This window comes from Amblyomma mixtum, chromosome 10 (assembly GCF_055824585.1).
Source record: "Amblyomma mixtum isolate Tamu chromosome 10, ASM5582458v1, whole genome shotgun sequence".
Classification (NCBI taxonomy): Eukaryota; Metazoa; Arthropoda; class Arachnida; order Ixodida; family Ixodidae; genus Amblyomma; species Amblyomma mixtum.
The window spans coordinates 129,176,519-129,197,783 of record NC_143021.1 but is presented as its reverse complement, the minus strand read 5'-3'; the positions used below and the strand labels follow the sequence as shown (position 1 = coordinate 129,197,783).

General features: G+C 49.8%; 1 protein-coding gene across 1 annotated transcript in view; it reads right to left on the bottom strand.

Moving 5' to 3' along the window:
* The window catches only part of LOC149326930 (uncharacterized), a 244,252-nt gene that overhangs the window by 24,991 nt on the left and 197,996 nt on the right, over positions 1-21,265 (bottom strand). The window contains exon 2 of the mRNA XM_089563514.1: positions 7,638-7,757. Within this exon, the coding sequence (XP_089419640.1) occupies positions 7,638-7,757 (120 nt within the window). The remainder of the gene's footprint in view (positions 1-7,637; positions 7,758-21,265) is intronic.

Genomic DNA, 21,265 nt, shown 5'->3' with positions numbered 1-21,265 from the left:
TCACTACGCTGCGGCAGTTAACAATTAGCGCAACAAGGCCCCGGCGAACACATCTGTGGTTTTCGTTACGGTGTCATGTTCTTTTGATCGACACAACCTCTTCCTTTTCTGCATCCCATACAAGAGCCCTGTCGTTAATTATAAGCTTGCCATGGTTGAGCTTGACCTTATTTTTGTCAGTCGCTTTTGCTTTACCATATTCCCATAGTTGCTTTCGCACTTTGCGGGTTTCCGGTGGATAGTCCTGGCCTACGCTATACGGAGTATTTTTGAACTTCTTAGCATTTTTGATGATGTTCTGCTTCTCTTTTTGAGAAGCAAATCTGGCAATAAGTGGTCTTTTTCCCGTATCATTGTACCGGCCAACACGATGTGCTCTTTCGATATATTTTGATTCGATCTGTAGCTTAGTCAAAGGTCTTTTATGAAGTTCTCTGATTCTTCCCACGTCTCAGAGGGGTTATTATCGTCTATACCGTAGAAGATCAGGTTTTGCCTATGGCTTCGATCTTCAAGGTTGACTGTCTTACTTTGCAAGGCTTTCACATGTTGAGTAAGGTGCTTAATTGTATCAGCCTGGTGAGTTACTACTTTGATAATATCCTCAATCCGTTGCTGAGCTAAGTTTGTCATTTGCTTCTTTAATCGCAGCCTATTGTGTGAAAAACCTTGTTTCTATAGCATTCAATTATTTATCAAGGTTTCCTGACCTTTCTGCAGCTCTTTCAGTAATTCTATTTCAGGGTTTATGGGAGGGCCAGGGTTGACCTCCACATCACCCGCAAGCAACAACAATAAAACTAAATACAGTACACGATTTGCAAACGAATGAAAACTTTTCGGTCGCGATCTGCCGCATGTTACTCTCTGATAGCAAGCAGAAGTACACGCCGTAATGGGAGGAGCCGGCAACTCTCATATCGGTTTGGAAATATCCTTTGGAAACATAAAGCCTTTGGCCTACGTCCTGGAGCTTCGCAACAGAACCATCGCGTCAACTATGTGCACCGACGCATGCCAGTCACCTTCCTCTTAGCCTACGCCGGTCGTTTGCCCTGGCGCTCTCCGACAGCGCGAGCCAAACATTTTTAGCGGGTCCGGTGATCCCGACGTGGAGGATTAGCTTGCCTCTTACGAGCCGGTAAGCCGCAAGAACCGGTGGGATGACGCCATAACCTTAAACAACGTGATGTTTTACCTCTCGGACGTGGCCAGCCTATGGCACAGGAACCATGAAGAAGACTTGACTACTTGGACCAACTTCAAACGCGCCTTTTCAGACATTTTTGGGCACCCTGTAGTACGCAAGCTGCGCGCCAAACAGCGCCTGCGAGTGAGAGGCCAGCTTCAGGGAGAATCATTCACCAGTTATATCGAGGATGTCATCAGCCTCTGTACAAAGGTAAACTCGTCTATGTCTGAGGTGGACAGGATTAAGCATGTCCTGAAAGGCATCGAGACTGATGCATTTGGCATGCTTATCGCCCGGAACCCTACCACGGTTGCCGACGTATTCACCCTGTGTTAGAGCTGCAGTGAGCTCCGCAAGCAGCGTATTCTGGTGCCGTCACCTTCCGTGCAGCCTGACTCACTTTTCAGCCTCGCTGCAACAACTTCTCACAGCTCGCTGCTTGACTAGACCAAAGACTGTGAGTCAGGAGGTGGCTCGATAGCTGTCACTTTTTGATGGCGTTCAGGGACCTCCTTTCATCCCGGCTCCGACCCTCCAAATTGTGATTCGCGAGCAAGTGCCCGAGGCGCTACCCCCTGTTCGTCCGCCGGCTCCTGCTGCGGCGTCGCTCACATACGCCGACGCCGTCCGAAGATCAAGGGCCGAGCCGTTTGTCCCGTGCTATCCTCCGACGCCGCCGTCTGCCTTTCCAAACCCACCACGTCCTGCTCGTGTCAACCCTTCGCGCACCCGTCACAACCTTGCCATTGCTATGCATGTGGTGTCCCTGGTCACGTTGCGCGCCTCTGCCGACGCCGTGTGCTGCCACCCGTGGATGACCCCAGAACTTATGTCTACGCGGCACAGCAGCCCCCGCCACGTCCGTCGTTCGCCGAACAGCTTGATGCCTTCTATCTCCGCCCGTATTCTAGCCGCGGTTCACGATCCCCGTGGCCCCGCTCTATTTCGCCACTGCGTCCTCATACCTTTATACGCCAGGAAAACTAGTTGCCGGAGTTCCTGAGGCAAGAACTGCGCACTCGGAGGCAAGTTTAAGGCCTCATTTGTCCCCAGCTAATGTGCTTGACGTTTCTGTGGAGCGAGGGCCACACCACGTTGGCGCTTGTCGATACTGGACCTGCTGTTTCTGTGATGAATAAGAAACTGTGCCGCAAACTTCGCAAAGAGTCGACGCCGCTATCCGGATTTTCGATTCATACGGCTAATGCGCAGCGAATTTCGCCTTTGTCCAGCGGCACAGCCAGGGTCATTATTCACGGTTCTTTATATACTGTCCAATTCGTCATTCTCTCATCGTGCTCGCATGACATTATATTAGGTTGGGACTTTCTCTCCCAACATGAGACCATCATCGACTGCGCTCGTGCCGAGCTCGAATTCCTCCGTGCAGTGCTACCTCGCCTGATACGTCATCTTCGTGGGGCAAGCTATCCGTGGCGGACGACATAGAGATTCCTCCATGCTCATCTGTTCCTCTCCCTGTCTCCTGCCTCACCGCATCCGACAACGCCGTCGTCTTTACACCATCCGACGTCTTCATCTCTCGACACGTTCTGCCTCTGCCATTCGCTGTGCTCACTGTTCAAGGCGGCTTCAGCCTCATCCCGATCTCGAACCCTTTTTTGAGCCCCTGCATATTTCTCCGTGGCGAATGCCTTAGTCTTATACAGCCCATTGACTCTTTGCTCGAACCCGAACGTTGCGCCCAATCATGTTCTCTTCCTACCAATTCTCTTACTTTGCCCGCATATGCCGGAGACGACGCCTTTGCTGATTCCGTCGACGCCAGTCTTGCCACACCGCAGAGCGTCGGACTTCTCCACCTTCTGAACCAGTTTCGCTCTTCTTTCGACGTAGCTCAAAACCGACTCGGCCGCAAGTCTACCGTGACCCAGGAGATAGACACCGGAGCCCACTTGCCGCTTCGTAAACGACCGTACCGAGTTTCGGCAGCCGAACGCCAGATTATCAGCACTCAGGTGGACGACATGCTTCAGCGAGGGGTCATTCAACCATCCAGTAGTCCGTGTGCCTCACCTGTCGTTCTAGTGAAGAAAAAAGGTGGCACAATACGGTTTTCCGTCGATTATCGGTGCCTTAACAAGGTCACCCGCAAAGACGTTTACCCTCTGCCGCGAATCGATGACGCCCTTCACTGCCTCCAGGGCGCGGAATTCTTTTCATCGTTAGACCTGCGTTCGGGGAATTGACAGGTCCCTGTGGCGGAGGCTTACCGTGCCAAGACTGCTTTTGTTACACCAGAGGGCCTGCACGAGTTTACGGTCTTGCCTTTCGCCTCTATAATGCCCCAGTGACTTTCGAGTGAATGATGGACACCATTTTACGTGGCCTGAAGTGGACAACACACCTGTGCTACTTAGATAACATTGTCGTCTACGTGCCTGATTTTGAGACGCACGTTCACCGCTTGGAGCACGTGTTGACATTTTTAACTGCCACGGGGCTCCAACTTAATCTCAAAAAGTGTCCCTTTGGCGCCCGCCAATTGATAATTTTAGGTCACGCCGTCTCTAAGGATGGCGTGCTTCACGACCCAGCCAAACTTCGTGCCGTCGCTGATGTTCCTCAAGCTGTCGACTCTGAAGGAACTTCGCAGCCTTCTTGGCCTGTGTTCTAACTTCTGACGTTTCATCCGAAATTTTGCCTCTGTCATCGCGCCACTTACGAAACTTCTTCGCGGCGCCATCGACCTGTGCGGTTGGTCACCTGACTGCGACGATGCCTTTATCCCCTTACACCGGCTGCTCACAGCACCTCCCATTTTACGACACTTCGACCCCACCGCTCCCACTGAAATTCACACCGATGGCAGTGGCGTTGGCCTCAGTGCTATCCTTGCACAACGTAAACCCGGATTTCCCGAGTATGTCGTTGCTTACGTGAGCCGTGCACTGAAAAACCGGAACCTAACTACTCAGTAACCGAGAAGCAATGCTTGGCCATCGTTTGGGCGATCGGAAAGTTTCGCCCTTAGGTTTATGGCCGCCGTTTCGACATCGTCACCTACCATCATTCCCTGTGCTGGCTAGCCTCCTTGAAAGACCCTACAGGCCGCCCCGCTCGCTGGGCCCTACGCCTCCAAGAATATGATATCCGCGTCATCTATCGCTCTGGCCGAAAACATAACGACGCCGACGCTTTGTCCCGCGCTCCACTGCCGCCAGACGTTGTCTGCCACCCGCTAGTCGGTTGCGCTTCCCCGTCGTTTCCAACATATCCCATGGGCAGCGAGCAACAAAAGGACCCCTGGATATCTTCGCTTGTGCGTTTTCTCTCAAATTCTTTCTTGGCACCCGTATCTCGGGCCCAACGCCGCCAGGATGCTCACTTCGCCATTCGTGATGGTCTCCTGTACCGCCGCAACTACGTCTCTACCGGCAGGAAGTGGTTGCTTATCGTCCCTGCCCCTTTACGGTCGACATTCTGCGCCCTGTTTCACAATGACCTGCAGTCTGCTCATCCCTGTGCCTTTAAAACGTACACGCGACTCCGTATCCACTATTATTGGCGCGGTTTGTTCACCTACGTGCGCAAAGACATCCGCTCGTGCCCTGACTATTAACGTCGCAAGCCTGCTCCTCACTTCTCAGTCGGCCTGATGAAACCTCTCTTGCCCTTCCCGTCCCTTTGACCGAGTTGGGATTGATTTCTACGGCCCCTTCCTTACACTGCTGCTGTCCACCGCTGGGTTAATGTAGCCCTCGACCACCTCACGTGTTACGCCGAGACCGCGGCTCTTCCTGCTGGTACGACACCACACGTTGGCGCTTTCATCTTGCATGACTTTATTATTCGCCATGAAGCGCCCCGGGAACTGCTGAGCGACGATTGGCGCGTCTTTCTGTCTGAGGTCGTGGAATTTCTTCTCAAACAGTGCAAGATCAGTCCCCATACCACCACGGCCTACCATCCTCAGTCTAACGGTTTGGCAGAATGGTTTAACCGCACCTTGGGCAATATGCTGTTAATTTACGGGTCTTCGGACCACTCCCACTGGGGCAGGATCCTGCATTGATCACCTACGCCTACAACACCACCACGCAGACCACCACTGGTTTTTCGCCGTTTTTTCTTCTCTGCGGGCGAGAACCTTCGTCACAGCTCGACACTGTACTTCCTTACCGGCCCAACGAGTCTGAGTGCACCACCATTTCCGAGGAGTGCGGTCAGCTCGCTCGGTTGTAAACATCCGGCGAGCAGGGGCGTGAAAAATTCCGCTTCGACACAAGCCACACTGCTGACAGTTTTCTACCCGGCTCTCCCGTCTGGCTTCTCGAGCCGTCTGCCACACCCGGCCTCTCCTCCAAACTTCTCCCCAAGTACCACGGACCTTACCGCACCGTGGAGCGCAATTCCCCGGTAAACTTCATTGTCGACCCCGTGACATCCATTGTGAAAAATCTAGGTGCAAACAAACAACACACAGAGGGGACAAGCGCTGTGTCCCCTCTGTGTCGTTGTTTGTTAGCGCCTGGATTTTTCCCAATGAATGTACACCAACAAGCTCAACTTTCTGTCCCGTGACACCCGCCACTGATCAATGCCGACGTAGCCGCGAGACTGTTCATGTGTCATGCCTGAAGCCGTACTGTGACCCGTGTGTATTGTTGTCTCCCTGACTCGCCAAGATGTCTTCGCCTTCAGCCGGGGGTGATTGTAAAGAGGTAGATGAGCAGCGGCGTCAGCCGCACCACCAGCGCACGGCCCGAGATCGCTAGCTTGATGACCGAAGCTCGAACCGGCATTTTGGCTTGCTGTCTTTAGGCTATTTCCCGGGAAATCCGGCTAGAAACGATTGAAAGAGTCCCCACCCCCTTTACAACAAATGAGCAGTGGGATGCTACGGCAGTTCTGTCACGACAGCAAGCAGCTAAGTGAAGAAGGAAAAGTGAAAAGACAAAGTTCACTTAAACGTGAGCACGAAACAGCAGTCAGCTTAGGAAAAGAAGATGCACATCAAAATAACAACAGTCATTAAAACTAAAATAACACCTGTAAGACACATTGCACAAGGGAACGTTTACACATGCGTAATGAATAGACACTAAGAAAGGAAAGATTCGCGGAGAAAGAAGTTGAGGAGGTTAGAGTAGCTAATACGGTTGACATTTATATTCCCATCGATTAGTTTATTGAGCAGTAGTGGAAACTTAAATGCAACCATTTGGTGGCCGTAGTTCGTTCTCATGCGTGGTAATACAAAGTCTTGATTGCAACGGGATGAATATGTAGTTTCAAATACCTGAATCGGAGCTAAGCCCGATATAATCCGCATTTTCGCTTTTCTATGACACAGGTGCGCAGGAGTCTATAAGCATGAAAACTGAAAATGTTTATAAGCTAATTCTTGGAAAACAGCTCTTTAGTGGAGTGTCAATTTGGCAGGGTATGTACAAATCTGAGGTCCTGTTTATCAAGAATAGCTAGTTTTTCAGACTGGTGTGCGTAGCAGTGTCCCGTACTAATGGACAGTAGTTTGAATATTGGTGAAACAATGCATGACAGACCAACAGTTTTTTTTTTCGAGAGACAACTTCTGCAACGTGCTATAAAACCGGTGGCTCTGGACAAATTTAAATCTACGTATGTTACGTGGTCATCCCACAACATATTTTGGGTGAATACTATTCCAAACAACCTTAAGGACCTTACTATTTCAGTCAGTTCATTATTATAGAATAGTAGTTCGAGTTCGAGTAGCTCGAGGTCTACTAGACCATATTTGTATTTTTCATAAGACAATGTTCGCATTGCTTACTAAATTGTTGCTGGTATCACCAAATACAAGCTAATTGGTATCGTCCACGTAAATTATGAACCGAGTCGTCGTATCCACACTTATATCATTGATGTACAGATTAATAGCAGTGGTCCCAGGATACTGACTTGGAGAACCCCGCCGGAGACTTCGCTGAGCTCACCTATGTTTATTTATTTGGACATAGTGTTTTATAAATGCTAAATGTGATTTAATTAAAAGTAATGCTTTCCTCTTATTCAATATCATTGAAATTTTCGAAACAAGATACTATCATATGTTGTCAAATGATTTTCTGGAATTTAAGGAGAATCCCAATGCAAGCTTCCTATTTTCAAAGTTCTGTAATATAGTATATACTTCTTAGGGTGTAAAAGAGCGAGTTCTGTTCAACTGTGTTTCCTGAAGCCATTTTGGTAATTTGAGATTATACTGTGTTTATTTACAAAAGCTCTCTTAATCGGCGCGTTTATATCGGATGATCAACAAGATATGCCGTTTGTAATGGCAGCCGCCGTCACATTTCTCAATAGGTAACAGTTCTAGGCTACCATTTCGGGTGAACGTTCCGTTTACTAACACTGTTCTTAATATAAACCAGTACTCAGGTGGTCACTGGCTGCGATAAATGCGTAAATATGCAAGTTGAAAATATTAAAATTTCACCTTTTTTGCTAAAGTATCGATGGATTCAAAGGTCAGTGTCAGCTTCACGGTAGGATTGTAGGAGTAGATGGAATACACTTCTTCTTTGTAGATGGCCGGAACAAATCCATCGTTGCAGAGCTGCAGAAAAACAGGGTTAAGAAAATTGGTTGCTACTCGGAAGAACAGCAAGTGACTAAGAACCATTGTAATAGTCTCAGAGACCCTGCGTTCTCATTTTTTTCTTCTCTGCTGCAGTTTGTTTAATAGTAATGCACGACGAACATTAACAATGCAGCTTATTAGCCTGATATAAATCCTCTGAATCGAATCTCCATAAAGAATGCAGTTTCTTCTGGTATGAAGATTTTTTTCTTCAAGAATTAATAGTCATAATTACAGGCACAAGAACTACACTTGTCTTGAACTCCTCAAGACCTCCGTGTCGCCCGGCTAAAGTCACCGAAGTGTTTATGGAATGCATGGCAGTTCTCGCTTTCGTCAGCGCGAGCGATGCAATATCCGTAATCAGTGAAACCGCCGCCGACTCCAAAAGACGACCCCGATTTTTTACATTTTGCTCCACCCCACCTTTCGTTCCTTAGCGCATTGGCCTCTCAGCCGTATGCAGGTACTGTGACCTCACCCAAGCCTGTTTCGTGCACCATACAGTTTCTAGTCTTGCCTCATTGATCACCGACGTACGAGAGATGGGACTTCCTGTCGACCCACAGTGCCGTAATTCACGGTACTCGCGGGAAAAGTGGCTTTTCACCGCTCTGCAGAGCCTCTTAGTTGGCGTATCTTAACCTTTGTCGACGTATCTAGGCTTCTTCTCGCGGCTGATACCGATATTGCTGCGGATTGTGCTGCTCTTTCTATACTTTGCTCTGACGGCTTCACTATTTAACTATATTCTTCCCACCTTCTGGCGCCGCTACTTTTTCCTCTCTTGATCCTTTTTTTCCTTTGCCTTTCCACTTATGTCTGAAAACCATTTTCTTGCTCACCAGTCGTGCTCCTGGACTATAGCCTCGTAGTATTGCAGAATTTGATTCCCCTCTTACCTACCCGGTTCTTAACACCGCCGCTTCCTCTGACGTGCATGTGCTCAGCACGCACGACGTTGCGATCAATCCGACACCTCACGACGTTTTCGAAAGTGTCATCGAACCTAATCTTCCGCCTTGACTATATATCACTGGTTATCACCCTTCTCCAGAGTTTCAGTTCATCCTTCGACATTCCTAAAAATGCCTTGGGCCTCACGTTTCTCCTTGCGCACACCATCGACATCGGTACACACGCCCCTTACAGCGTACGCTCTTATCACATGCCGATCTCTGGGCGCCGTGTCATTCATCACCATGTGGACGACATGATTGTCATACACAGTCTGTGAGCGCCTCCAGTAGTGTTGGTGAAAAATAATGATGGTTAAATCAGGTTCTGTATCGATTACCGCGCACTCAACAAGATCACACGCAAGGACGTGTATACTATATCATGCATCGACAAACTACTGAAATGTTTACAAAGAGCTGAGATTTAAGGCGACAGTTGCCCCGCCACGGTGGCTCAGCGGTTGTGGCGCTCGGCTGCTCACCCGAAATACGCTGGTTCGAACCCGGCCGTGGCGGCCGAATTTCGATGAAGGCGAAATTCTAGAGGCCCGTGTTGTAAGGGATCGGTAGCGTACGCGGGGTCATCGGAACGCGGCTGGGGGCGTTCAAAGCGAAGCGTCTCCTTTCTTGGAACGCGGCCGCTCGCGAACGTGCCGGGAAGTACGGGTGTCCCCCACGCCCCGCGTTATGGATTCGCGCACGTGCTGGCACGAATGTATATTTGTGTTTGTTTTTATTTTATTTTGTGGTGGAGAGAATGTTCTCTGCACGTGCTGGCACGACAGTGTGTTTGTGTTTGTGGAAAGGGCGTTTTGCGCTACGGAACCTGGAGGGCTGGCCAGGCTCTTGATAAACCAATCATGTGAACATTGTTACATGATTGGAAGCCATCAAATGTAGGCCAGGCCTTTAGGTCTTTAAAACCGAGTCCGGGAGCCAGAATGGAGGTTCTGCGCTAAGGTGAGATGCTATGCATCTTCGGCTACGCCTAGTAGGGGCCTCCCCTAGTGTTAGCCAGATCCACTTTTTTATTCTTTTGTATCTTTTTGCTGCTTAATACGTCTCGAGTGCCTAAAATTGTATATACAATGTAAATAGCTGTATATAAACTTCAAGTATTCGCCTTACCCCTGCATCTCAATTGATCACGAGAGCGTCTCTGATGGGGCACCCCTGGTGCAGACATCAAGCTTCAGTCTTCAAGTTAGATAAACCGTCTCTGGCGGGGCACCTCTGGTGCAAGGAAAGAAAACCTGTGAAATTTACTGGCGCAGTCGACTAGGATCCTGCGGCCATCGGAAGACGGCGCAGGAAGAAGACTGAAGGCAGGGAAGAAGGCACGACAAGGCAACAGGTCAGCGTTCGAGACAGGACCTGCGGAGAGACGGCGGCAAGGATGCAAGGACCACGGCGGTAGTCCAGCGACGCGGGACTGCATACGGTCCAGAAAAGCAGCGCGTCGATAACTTGACGGTCACCGGCGGCAGACCTTAACGGTCACCGGCGGCAGACCTTAGTGCCTTAACTTGTATCTTTTGTAAATATATCTGTACGTAAACTTCAATTATTCGCCTTACCCCTGCGTCTCAACTCATTACGAGAGCGTCTCTGACGGGGCACCCCTGGTGCAGAGATCAAGCTTCAGTCTTCCACTTAAACAAACCGTCTCTGGCGGGGCACCCGTGGTGCAAGGAAGATAAAGAACCAGTGAAACTTTACTGGCGCAGTCGATAGGATCCTGCGGCCATCGGAAGACGGCGCAGGAAGAAGTCTGAAGGCAGGGAGAAAGGCGACAATCAGGCAACAGCAGTGTTCGTGAAAGGACCTGCGGAGAGACGGTGGCAAGGACTCAAGGACCACGGCAGTAGTCCAGCGACGCGGGACTGCGTCCGGTGAAGGAAAGCAGCGCGTCGAGAACTCGACGGTCACCGGCGTCTCGAAGCAAGGCGACAGCAGCGGGCACAGGACCAGCGGCGTGCGACAGCTCATCGCAGCGTCCGGGGAAAGTGGCGGTGGACTCCGACGCCAAGGAGCTGGCAATGCGGATCGACGCATCGAAACCGTGAGTTTCCTTGGTCGCATTGTTCACGTCCCTGTGTTCGAGCCGGTAGGACAGCTGAGGGGTAGAGAAGGCGGTATGGAGAGTTATCCAAGCCGGCCCTCACTTGATGTGAAGTATCGAGTGGAATTGGCGAAGGCGCGCTTAGCTTATTATCAGGCTGAGCTTGCAAAAGTGAATGGAGGAAAGGCGCCGCAATGCGATGAAAAACCTCCGGATTTGCAGGCGTTAGAAGCAAGCCGCCAGCAGCTAGAGCTCGAGCTGGCTAAGCTCAAAGTGTCTAGGAGAGCTAGCCAACTAGCCAGGGAGAACTGCTCCGAGTCCCGAGCAGAGAGGTCGTCTGTGCTGTAAGACAAAGGATTATGCTTGTCATGCATAGGTCAGGGAAACAGCAGTGAGGACGCTGAAAGCAATCAGCTGGTATGCGGGAACGCATCTTTGTTAGGAAAGGCCGCAAAAGATTCAGGAAGTGAAAACAGGATTCCTGAAGGACGCGGAAATATCACAGCTTTTCCGCCACCGCGGGCGGCGAGAAAAGAACAGGAGCAGCCCAATTCTCATGATCTAAGGCCAATCGAGACCAAGGTGGTGGTGGTGGAAAAAATTTATTTACAGATAAACTTCGGGAGGTGAGGTATGAGCTGACCCAAAGGGGGCCAGCCCTCACAAGTACTAGGTGGAGGTCCCTAGTTCGGGACCCCAGTGGCGTCGGCCGCTGCCCGGGCTCGTGCGACCAGGGCCCGTTGGGCCTGCAGGTCAGAGCAGCCGAGCAGGGTCGCCTCCCAGTCCTCCCGGGTTGGGTTGGGGTGAGGGGGGATAGCAGGGTTGGAGGGGCAGGCCCACACCATGTGGTAGATGTCCGAAGACTTCTCCGCACAGTGCGGACAGCTGCCAGAGAAAGAAGGGTCAAAGTGTTTTAGAGCTGCCGGGCACAGCAAAGTATTTGTATATAGGCGAAGCAGAAGCCGCTCCTCCGCCTTTGAGAGACCTTTACACGGGCGGGGATAAAGACTGTGGCCAGATTGATAAAGTAAAGAAATGTCTTTAAACGAGTAAGCTGGAGAGAATTCGAGTTCCTGATCGTCGGGGTCGGAGGGGAATAACCGGTGAGAGAGCGCGCGGGCGGCGGCGTCAGCTGCCTCATTTCCCTCAAGGCCCATGTCAGCAGGAGCCCGAACGATAGGCCGGTGAGCGGGGTCCCCGGTATAGACGCTGTTTTGGAGAATGCGGTAGGCTAGATACGGTACCCAGCCCTGCTCGACGTTCCGACATGCCCCTCGCGAGTCGGAAATAATTGTTTTTGAATTGGAATGAGATGCAGCCAAAGCAATGGCGACCTCCTCCGCATGTGTTATGTCACGGGCTCGGAAAGTAAGGCCGTTCACTGTTTTGGATTCGTGGACGACTGCGGCCGTGAACCATCCCCCATGGTGGGGGCCGGAGGCATCCACGTAGAATACGCCGGGTTTCGATCCATAGTGGCGGGCCAGGGCTTCCGCCCGCGCCAGGCGCCGGCCATTATGGTCCTCACGGTTCATGTTCGCGGGAAATGGCGCACGTGGAGGGCGCATCTCCACTGGGATGGAATACGTACGCGCTCTTCCATGAGAGTGGTGTGTTGGATGTGTAGTCGGGCAAGAAGGCGGCGACCCGACGATGTCTTCGAGAGACGTGTGTATTGGTTGGTCAAGTGAGCTTCCCGGAGCTCCCGAAATGTGTTCACCATGCCCAGCCCCAGGAGGCGCTTGTTGGAGGTGGTCACGGGGAGGTCCAGAGCCCGCTTAATAATTTTGCGGAGGATGACTTCGAGTGAATCCTCGTCTTGCTTCCGCAGGTGGAGGTATGGAGTCGAATATAGAATTCGACTGGTTACAAATGCATGCGCCATCCGCAAGTCGTCCTTACATCGTAACCCCCCGCGCTTGTTAGCAACCCGGCGGACTAAGCGGCCCACCTGGTCCCCCACCTGACGGAGTTTGGCCAATGTTGTTTCTGACCGTCTGCCTTGATGTATAAAGAGGCCCAGTACCCGGACTTCGATTTTTTCAGGGATTGGACCTGTCTCAAGAGACAATGAAATTTTGGCTGTGCACTTTGGTGAGGGGCGTATGTGCACAAATTCAGACTTTTGGGTTGAGCATTGGAGGCGTCCGATAACAAACAGGACAGCGGTGGAATTCCTGCAGGCTCTATGACTAAGATTGTGACCACTAACACGGAGCTAGTAACAGGTGAAAATCTGGCGTTGCTGCAAACACACACTGTGTCGGCCATAGGGCATGAAGTGCCCCGTAGCGTTACTGGTGGCAAGAGCACTTCATTCGAGGCAGAGAGCGGAGGTGGGCCTGCTGGGCCGACCGGGCAGAGCGCCGCGCAGTCGTCGAACACACCCGGTGTGTGTCCGGCCAGGTCATTTGAGGACCCGTAAATGAGTGGCAACTTGCCGCAAGGCAAGCTCGGGTGAAGTGACTGCGAGGGAGCTCATGGAGCCTCGGAGTTAGACAATGCCACGAAGCCGGGAAATGCCTATCAAGCAGGGAACGGCAACGTCAGTGTTTGCCCGAGCAGGAACGGGGCACATGGCTCTAAGCGAGGCGAAGTGCCAGGAGGCAGGAGCGCGGCTTTCATGTTGAAAGCCGGTACGTGGAACATTACGCTCCGTGCTGCAGGTCGCCGATTCAAGCGTAGCGAGACCGGCCGCATTGGTATGGTTAGACGAGGCAAGGGCTATGCTCTTTACGCAGCACGCGGTTCGTACCGGCGCGCCAGAGAGAGCGGGCCCTCAGGTGCGTCATGTGGTCAGGGATTTGGACCCATCGAGGACCGGGACGTGTTTGATCCTGGAGGGCACCAGCTGTTGAGTTCTTGCCCCGCTGTGGCACCAGTCAAATGAGCGGAGCGGCCATTAGGCGTTAATCGTGTCGATCGAGACACGTGTTGGCTCGAACGCACACAGGGACGCTCGGTGCGACCAAGAAGGCTCACGTGGCCGCTTACGGACCCCATATAAGTGATAATGAACGCTCCGGTTGCGAGAGTCTGTGTGCATGTGTGCTCATTCGCGAGGACGAGTGTGTGCATGCAGGTGCAACTGGTCGCCGCGCGACAACTTGGGCTTCAGTCAAGGCGCTGTATTTGATTGTGTGAAACGCGTAATTGAATGTGTGAACTTCGCTTGTTTTGTTGGTGCGCATGTGCGTTTTGCGTCAGGTTTTGTTTGCCTGTTATGACACGATATGTGACTGCTCTAGGTACGTCACCCTCGCGGCGATTTCATGAGTTGGACCGATCCCTTGTTGCTGTAATTCTAAAGGTGGCATTTGAGCCCTTTGTAGAATTTTGGGAAGGGCGTGTAAGGGATCGGTAGTGTACGCGGGGTCATCGGAACGCGGCTGGGGGCGTTCAAAGCGAAGCGTCTCCTTTCTTGGAACGCGGCCGCTCGCGAACATGCCGTGAAGTACGGGTGTCCCCCCGCCCCGCGGTACTGATTCACGCGCGTGCTGGCACGAAAGTATATTTGTGTCTGTGTTTATTTTATCTTGTGGCGGAGAGAATGTTCGACTCCACACGTCATGGCACGACCGTGCGTTTGTGTTTGTGGAAAGGGCGTTTTGCCCTACGGAAGCTGGAGGGCTGGCCATGCTCTCGGTAAACCAATGATGTGAGCAGTGCAACTTGATTGGAAGCTACAAAATGTGGGCCGGGCCTTTAAGGCTTTAAAACCGGGCCCTGGAGCCGAAAGCGGGGTTCTGCGCTAAGGTGAGATGCTACGCATCTTCGGCTTCGCCGAGTAGGGGCCTCCCCTAGTGTTAGCCAGTAACACCGTTTTGTTGTTGTGTATCTCTTTGCCGTCTCTAGTGCCTAAACTTGTATATGCAATGTAAATAGCTGTACATAGACTTCAAGTGTTCGCCTTAACCCTGCGTCTCAACTCATCACGAGAGCGCCTCTGACGGGGCACCCCTGGTGCAGAGATCAAGCTTCAGTCTTCAAGTTAGATAAACCGTCTCTGGCGGGGCACCCCTGGTGCAAGGAAAGAGAACCCGGCCACGCTGATATTTATAAGGCGGGAGAGTTATGTACAGCGGTTTGTTGCAACTCGAAGACTGAAGCTTGATCTTCGCACCAGGGGTGCCCCGTCAGAGACGGGATAGGGGTTCTGCACTAAGGTCAGGTGCTATGCATCTTCGGCTATGCCGAGTAGGTGCCTCCCCTAGTGTTAGCCAGTTCCACCCCTTTTGTTGTTTTGTATCGTTTTGCTGCTTAATATGCCTCTAGTGCCTTAACTTGTATCTATTGTAAATATATCTCTACGTAAACTTCAATTATTCGCCTTACCCCTGCGTCTCAACTCATCACGAGAGCGTCTCTGACGGGGCACCCCTGGTGCAGAGATCAAGCTTCAGTCTTCCACTTAAACAAACCGTCTCTGGTGGGGCACCCCTGGTGCAAGGAAGATAAAGAACCAGTGAAACTTTACTGGCGCAGTCGACAGGATCCTGCGGTCATCGGAAGACGGCGCAGGAAGAAGTCGGAAGGCAGGGAGAAAGGCGACAATCAGGCAACAGCAGCGTTCGTGAAAGGACCTGCGGAGAGACGGTGGCAAGGACTCAAGGACCACGGCAGTAGTCCAGCGACGCGGGACTGCGTCCGGTGAAGGAAAGCAGCGCGTCGAGAACTCGACGGTCACCGGCGTCTCGAAGCAAGGCGACAGCAGCGGGCACAGGACCAGCGGCGTGCGACAGCTCATCGCAGCGTCCGATGAAAGTGACGGTGGACTCCGACGCCAAGGAGCTGGCAATGCGGTACACACAATCCTTCAATACACACAAGGAAGATAGCGAACCTGTGAACTTTACTGGCGCAGTCGACAGGATCCTGCGGCCATCGGAAGACGGCGCAGGAAGACTCAAGGCAGGGAGAAAGGCGACGGTCAGGCAACAGCAGCGTTCGAAAAAGGACCGGTGGAGAGACGGCGGCAAGGACGCAAGGACGACGGCAGTAGTTCAGCGAAGAAAGCAGCGCGTCGAGAACTCGACGGTCACCGGCGGGTCGCAGCAAGTGACGACAGCGGTACAATATTGGTACAATATTGGTGATTGGTACACACGCCCCTTACAGCGTACGCTCTTATCACATGCCGATTTCTGGGCGCCGTGTCATTCATCACCATGTGGGCGACATGATTGTCATGCACAGTCTGTGAGCGCCTCCAGTAGTGTTGGTGAAAAATAATGATGGTTCAATCAGGTTCTGTATCGATTACCGCGCACTCAACAAGATCACGCGCAAGGACGTGTATACTCTATCATGCATCGACAAACTACTGAAATGTTTACAAAGAGCTGAGATTTAAGGCGACAGTTGCCCCACCACGGTGGCTCAGCGGTTGTGGCGCTCGGCTGCTCACCCGAAAGACGCTGGTTCGAACCCGGCCGTGGCGGCCGAATTTCGAAAAAGGCGAAATTGTAGAGGCCCGTGTACTGTGCGATGTCAGTGCACGTTAAAGAACCCCAGGTGTGGTCCAAATTTCCGGAGCCCTTCACTACGGCGTCCCTCATAGCCTGAGTCACTTTGGGACGTTAAACCCCAAAAAACCAATAAACCAATTTAAGGCGATAGCCATATTAGACCCATTAGCAACGAAACCCGGTGTCTTTGCTGGCGGTCAGCAAAACGTGTCCATAAAACTCCCCATAATGGTGGAGCAACGAAAAAGTGATTTTAATGAACTAGGGCCATATACCAAGGACTCTCAGGTCGCGAGGCGGGCACGCAACACATAGGCCACAAAAGTGCATTGAATGTAGGCTAAGAAAAGGTAAATGTAGTGTTTTCGTTTTCTTATGAGTATATGCTAATTAGTAGTTATGTTAACTGAAGGGAATAAAAAATATAAACAAAAAAGCTTTCGTCTTCAAAATAGGTAAGTAGTCTTAAATGTCCTCCGTAATATTTCTTCTCTTTGTATTCGTGCTGATATCTGAAGCTGAACGCTAAACTGCCTTCACAACATCAGATGGCTGATCCAAGCTCAACGCATGTCTATCTTTGGTTACAGGCGCGAAAAAAGACACATTACAAGGCAGAAAGACGGGCGGAAGCGCCACTCACAATGATTTATTCGAAGGCAACATGCATAAATATATACCCTCTTACATGCAAGGAAAACTGCCATTTTCAAAGGTGATATGACAGCGAAAGGGTGAAAAAATTGCTCTCAGCCTTGTACAAAGATATGAATGTGTCGCGGACGCAGATGATTCATTTTTTTGCAATAAAAAAGCTTCGATTAGTTTTCTAGCTTTTGTATCGTTATTTTTGACAAAATTCGTACACCGGAAAAATATGGCTCACAAGAGCGTGACGAGCAGGACCGTATATGCTTAGGCATATTTGGGCCTTCTTTATCTTGCTGAACGTTTCTTTAGGGTTCCCAGAAGCTTCATCGCTATTGCAGGATGACAGCATGGGCGCAGTGCACAGAAGGTGACGACTTTCTGGGAAAGCCGGCCAGCCTACTGTACGCCACATACAGGGCTTTCAATCCCTATTTCACTGCAAAAGATTTCCTGTACGTTGGCCACACAAAGCTCACAAAGCTGGCCGTGCCTAGTGTTCTCCCAGTTGTACAGTGTGTTTGACAGGAAATCTGTTCTCTGCAATGGCTGAAGCCTATTTAAAATAAGTTTCGACAGTTTAATAAGATGGTGTTCAGCCCACCGACTAACGACACTATTCCCTAAAAAATTATCACTTTTATTCTCTGGGGCTTTTACTTTTCTTGCAGCAAGATATTTCCTTCATTATTTAAGAAATGGACCTAGGCACCTTTATTGTGAAACACTTTACAGGGCTATCGCCTTCACCTGAAGTCTGCCTCTAGCTCACACAAATCAATATTGCGCTATCCTTTTTTCAAAGGTCCGAAAATTGCTTGTTTGTGGACTGGTGCTTTTTATATTATTTTTATTATTATTTATATCAACTTTGAAGATGGCAGTATTCCTTGCATGTAAGAGGGTATATATTTATGTGAAATCAAATTTTATTTTTTTAAACTATGTGCTCTGTAATTTGCAGAAAAAAATATTTCCAGGTGCGTCTTACATGACGTCTGCACCTGACTGCCGTATGACTGCAGAACCTGCATCTCGAGGTGAGAATAAGCTTCAGTCTTTTGTTTTGTGACTGGCCTTGAATACTTTTTAATATTTACTTTCTGCAGAATTCCCGCAAGAGTCTTCGAGCAGAGGCTCCTCGGTATTGGAATGCCCTGACATCCACAGTGAGTGCAGAACTCAGTTTTTTTTTTCGTAACGAAGTGACAGATGCGCAAACCTCGGCAGGCGGCAGCTCCTCCGTGACTGGTGAGGGGCCTTCTGCAGGCTTGCTGCAGGAATATTTGGCCAGTAGCTCACTCGTCACATAAGAAGCTTCTTTGATAGGTGAATTCGTGGTGTTTACTTTTCGTTCAGAGATTTTACTGCTGTAGTAACTGCTTCAGTCCGCGTGGAAGATTCTTCTGGCAGCTGTATTCAAGTGACTGAACAGGCTACAGAGTACACATTTGAGGAACAGTTCAGCAGCAGCTCCCTGAGAGAATGTCCTACGGCACATGTGAAACATGGCTTTAATATAGCTGTTTCTTATGCAACATTTTCCATTCCCAGCATGTAAATTAGGCCATCTTTAAAATAACTCTGCGTGTTCAAGAATGCAAGGTCAGTATGGGCTCTGAAAGATGCTTTAATTTAATTTGTGCTATTCTGTCGTACAAGAGGAACGGTGTAGCATTTTTATGGTAACTATGTTTTCTAGCCTACATAAATAAGAAAATGTGTATACAGCTTCTTATTAGGAACCCTAATGTGCAAGGGCTTGGGAAATGCACAAAAACATTTCGTCAGACTACAGGCACATGTGTAAGCATGTACCCTCTTCCTGCTCAGCGTTAATTTTTGTGTTGCTTAGTCATTTTAGAACGCCCGCCGCTAGCTCATGGAGGACCATGTGCACCTGCAATCGCACTGTTATACTATCAAACATTGCTCTCCGATTGACTATGCGACACTCCTTAACACCATAGAGTGGCTATGCCCACATACACTTTCAAATAGAGAGATACAATGTAATGGCGCTTGCTATATTTAAAATGAGCAGCTTTCTCTAAGCACTGTCTACGGCGCAGCTATTAAAACTTCCTATATCCATTATACCGTTGATTTATATTGGTCATAAATGTGGGCAGTGGTCGTACGAGATGGCTTGCTCTTCGAACTTATATCATTTATTTTGTTTGTTGCCGCAGTTTCGAACATACCTAAGACCAGTTCTCCACCGAAGAAGTACAAACGGACCATTAAACATCTTCTAGCCAAGATACCAACCCAGCGGAAAACTATCAGAAGACTGCAGAAACAGCGGTGCAAGGCTCCGTCATCGATCTAAGAGGCTTTTGGCATTATCCAGCCGTATGTCACTGAAGAATTTTTTAAACTTCTCAGCACATGTTCGATTGAGGCCAAAAAGGAAAGGCAAGCGGTTTCCATTGTAGTTAAAGAAATTTCACCGGCACTTCAACTTTCGTGGCCCGCAAGCATTCCGATTTCTGGCTCCACATTTTTCTCTTCTCACCCAGCGTTCATTAAGATAGCTAGCCAATGTTAAGATGATACCAGGGATCATTCCTGGAATCACTCCTTCCGTAGATGCAAGTAAGCAATCTTGGAACGAACTGTGACCCAGTTTGTTCTCTACTTTTTGATGAAATAGCAATAAAAAATATATGCTATGATGTTACACAGTACGTTGTCCACGGTTTTACAGACGTTGGTATAGACCCCACTCCAACCATTGCTGACAGGGCTATGGTTGGTCTCCTTGCTGGTGTTTCTAGAAGGTGGTTTAAGCCGGTAGCCTTTTTCTATAGGCCACACATCAACGCCATCGTCTGTCGTACACAACCTGAAGCTGTCGTTCATTTCGGAGTTTAGAAGAGTCAACATTACAGTGAAAGCTCTAATTTGTGACCACGGCACTTCGAACATCAGTCTCACTAACGGGCTAGGCATTGACAGGCCTTTTTTTCAAGTTAACAGTAGGCCAGTGTATTTCATATTTGATGTACCACATTAGATTAAAACAACAGGCAACAATGTCCAAGCACACAAGCTGCGCATTAGGAACGACATTGTTGACTGGTAGCACATTGTCAGCGTTTACGAATCCAGGCAAGGGTTGCGGTTGCTTTCAGAGTTAACAGAACGCCGCATCTTTAACAGACCTTGCGCAAATATGAAGATCAGCAGAGCAGTGCAGGTCCTCAGTGCGCCGGTCTCCATCGCAATCATCGCGATGGTGTACAAAAATGAGCTCCCTGCTTCAGCCATGGCTACGACACAGTTTTGTGACCGCATGGACAAGCTTTTTGATTCCCTGAAGAGCTCGAGTACGAAAAAAAATCTGCAAATGCTCCCCCACGCAATTAAGAAGGGACATTCTGAGTTGACTGACTTCCTTCGAGGCCAGCTTCTTTGGACTGCATCATGGAAGTTCGACGGCATACGTCAGCCGCAAAGAATTGTTGGGTGGCAGATTACAACTGGGGATGTTTATCAGCTCTGCGATGACATCTCAGAAAACTACGGCCTTTAATGCCTGCTTACGCGTAGACTCCAGCAAGAGCCCCTTCAAAACATATTTGGTCATATCAGACAGAAACAAGGTTGTAACACAAACCCCACTGTGTCACAATTTATTTCTGGTCTCAAGCATATCTGCATCAGAAAGCTGTTCAAGCTATCCGAACATGGAAATGTGGAGGACGGTGCATGTGACCTTCTTCATGAGCTCTTGCCAATCTCCCTCAATAGTGAATCTCTAGTTAGCAATTAGGAGTGTGCGCAGTCTCATGACTTTCATTCGTTGGAGGACCCTTCTGAACTCGCAAGTGACGTTAATTATCACATCATTCATGACTCTGCAGCTTATTATATGGCTGGCTTTCTGATCAAGCTGTTTGTTGGGAACTCAGGCAGCGCTTGCAGTTGTCTGCAGTTACTGAAAGTCGACAGTGAGACCCTGAACAGTCCGCACCAGTATTGAAATGTTTTGAAAGCATAACACATGCCTAGAAAAATGTTTGGCAATCTGATTGTGCCTTTGAAAGAAGCTTTAGCTTCCGTCCAGCTGCTTGAATCGCACATTCTTGTATTAATTGAGGGTAATGCACATCCCCAAAAGTCTGTGATGTTTTGTATCTCCATTTGTCGCGAGTTGGCGGTTTTCATATGTGTTCTGCTGAGTGTCACAAGAGGTTTGTGAAAAGTTTTTGCGGACTTCGTCTGTGCAGGCGTGTGCGTTTCGTTAGCCAAAGCCTAGACAAGGTTCAGTTTCAATCTTCGGCTTCTCGTGTGCAACAGGCCAAGTTTAAAGGTTAGAAAGTGCTTTGCACAAACATGTAC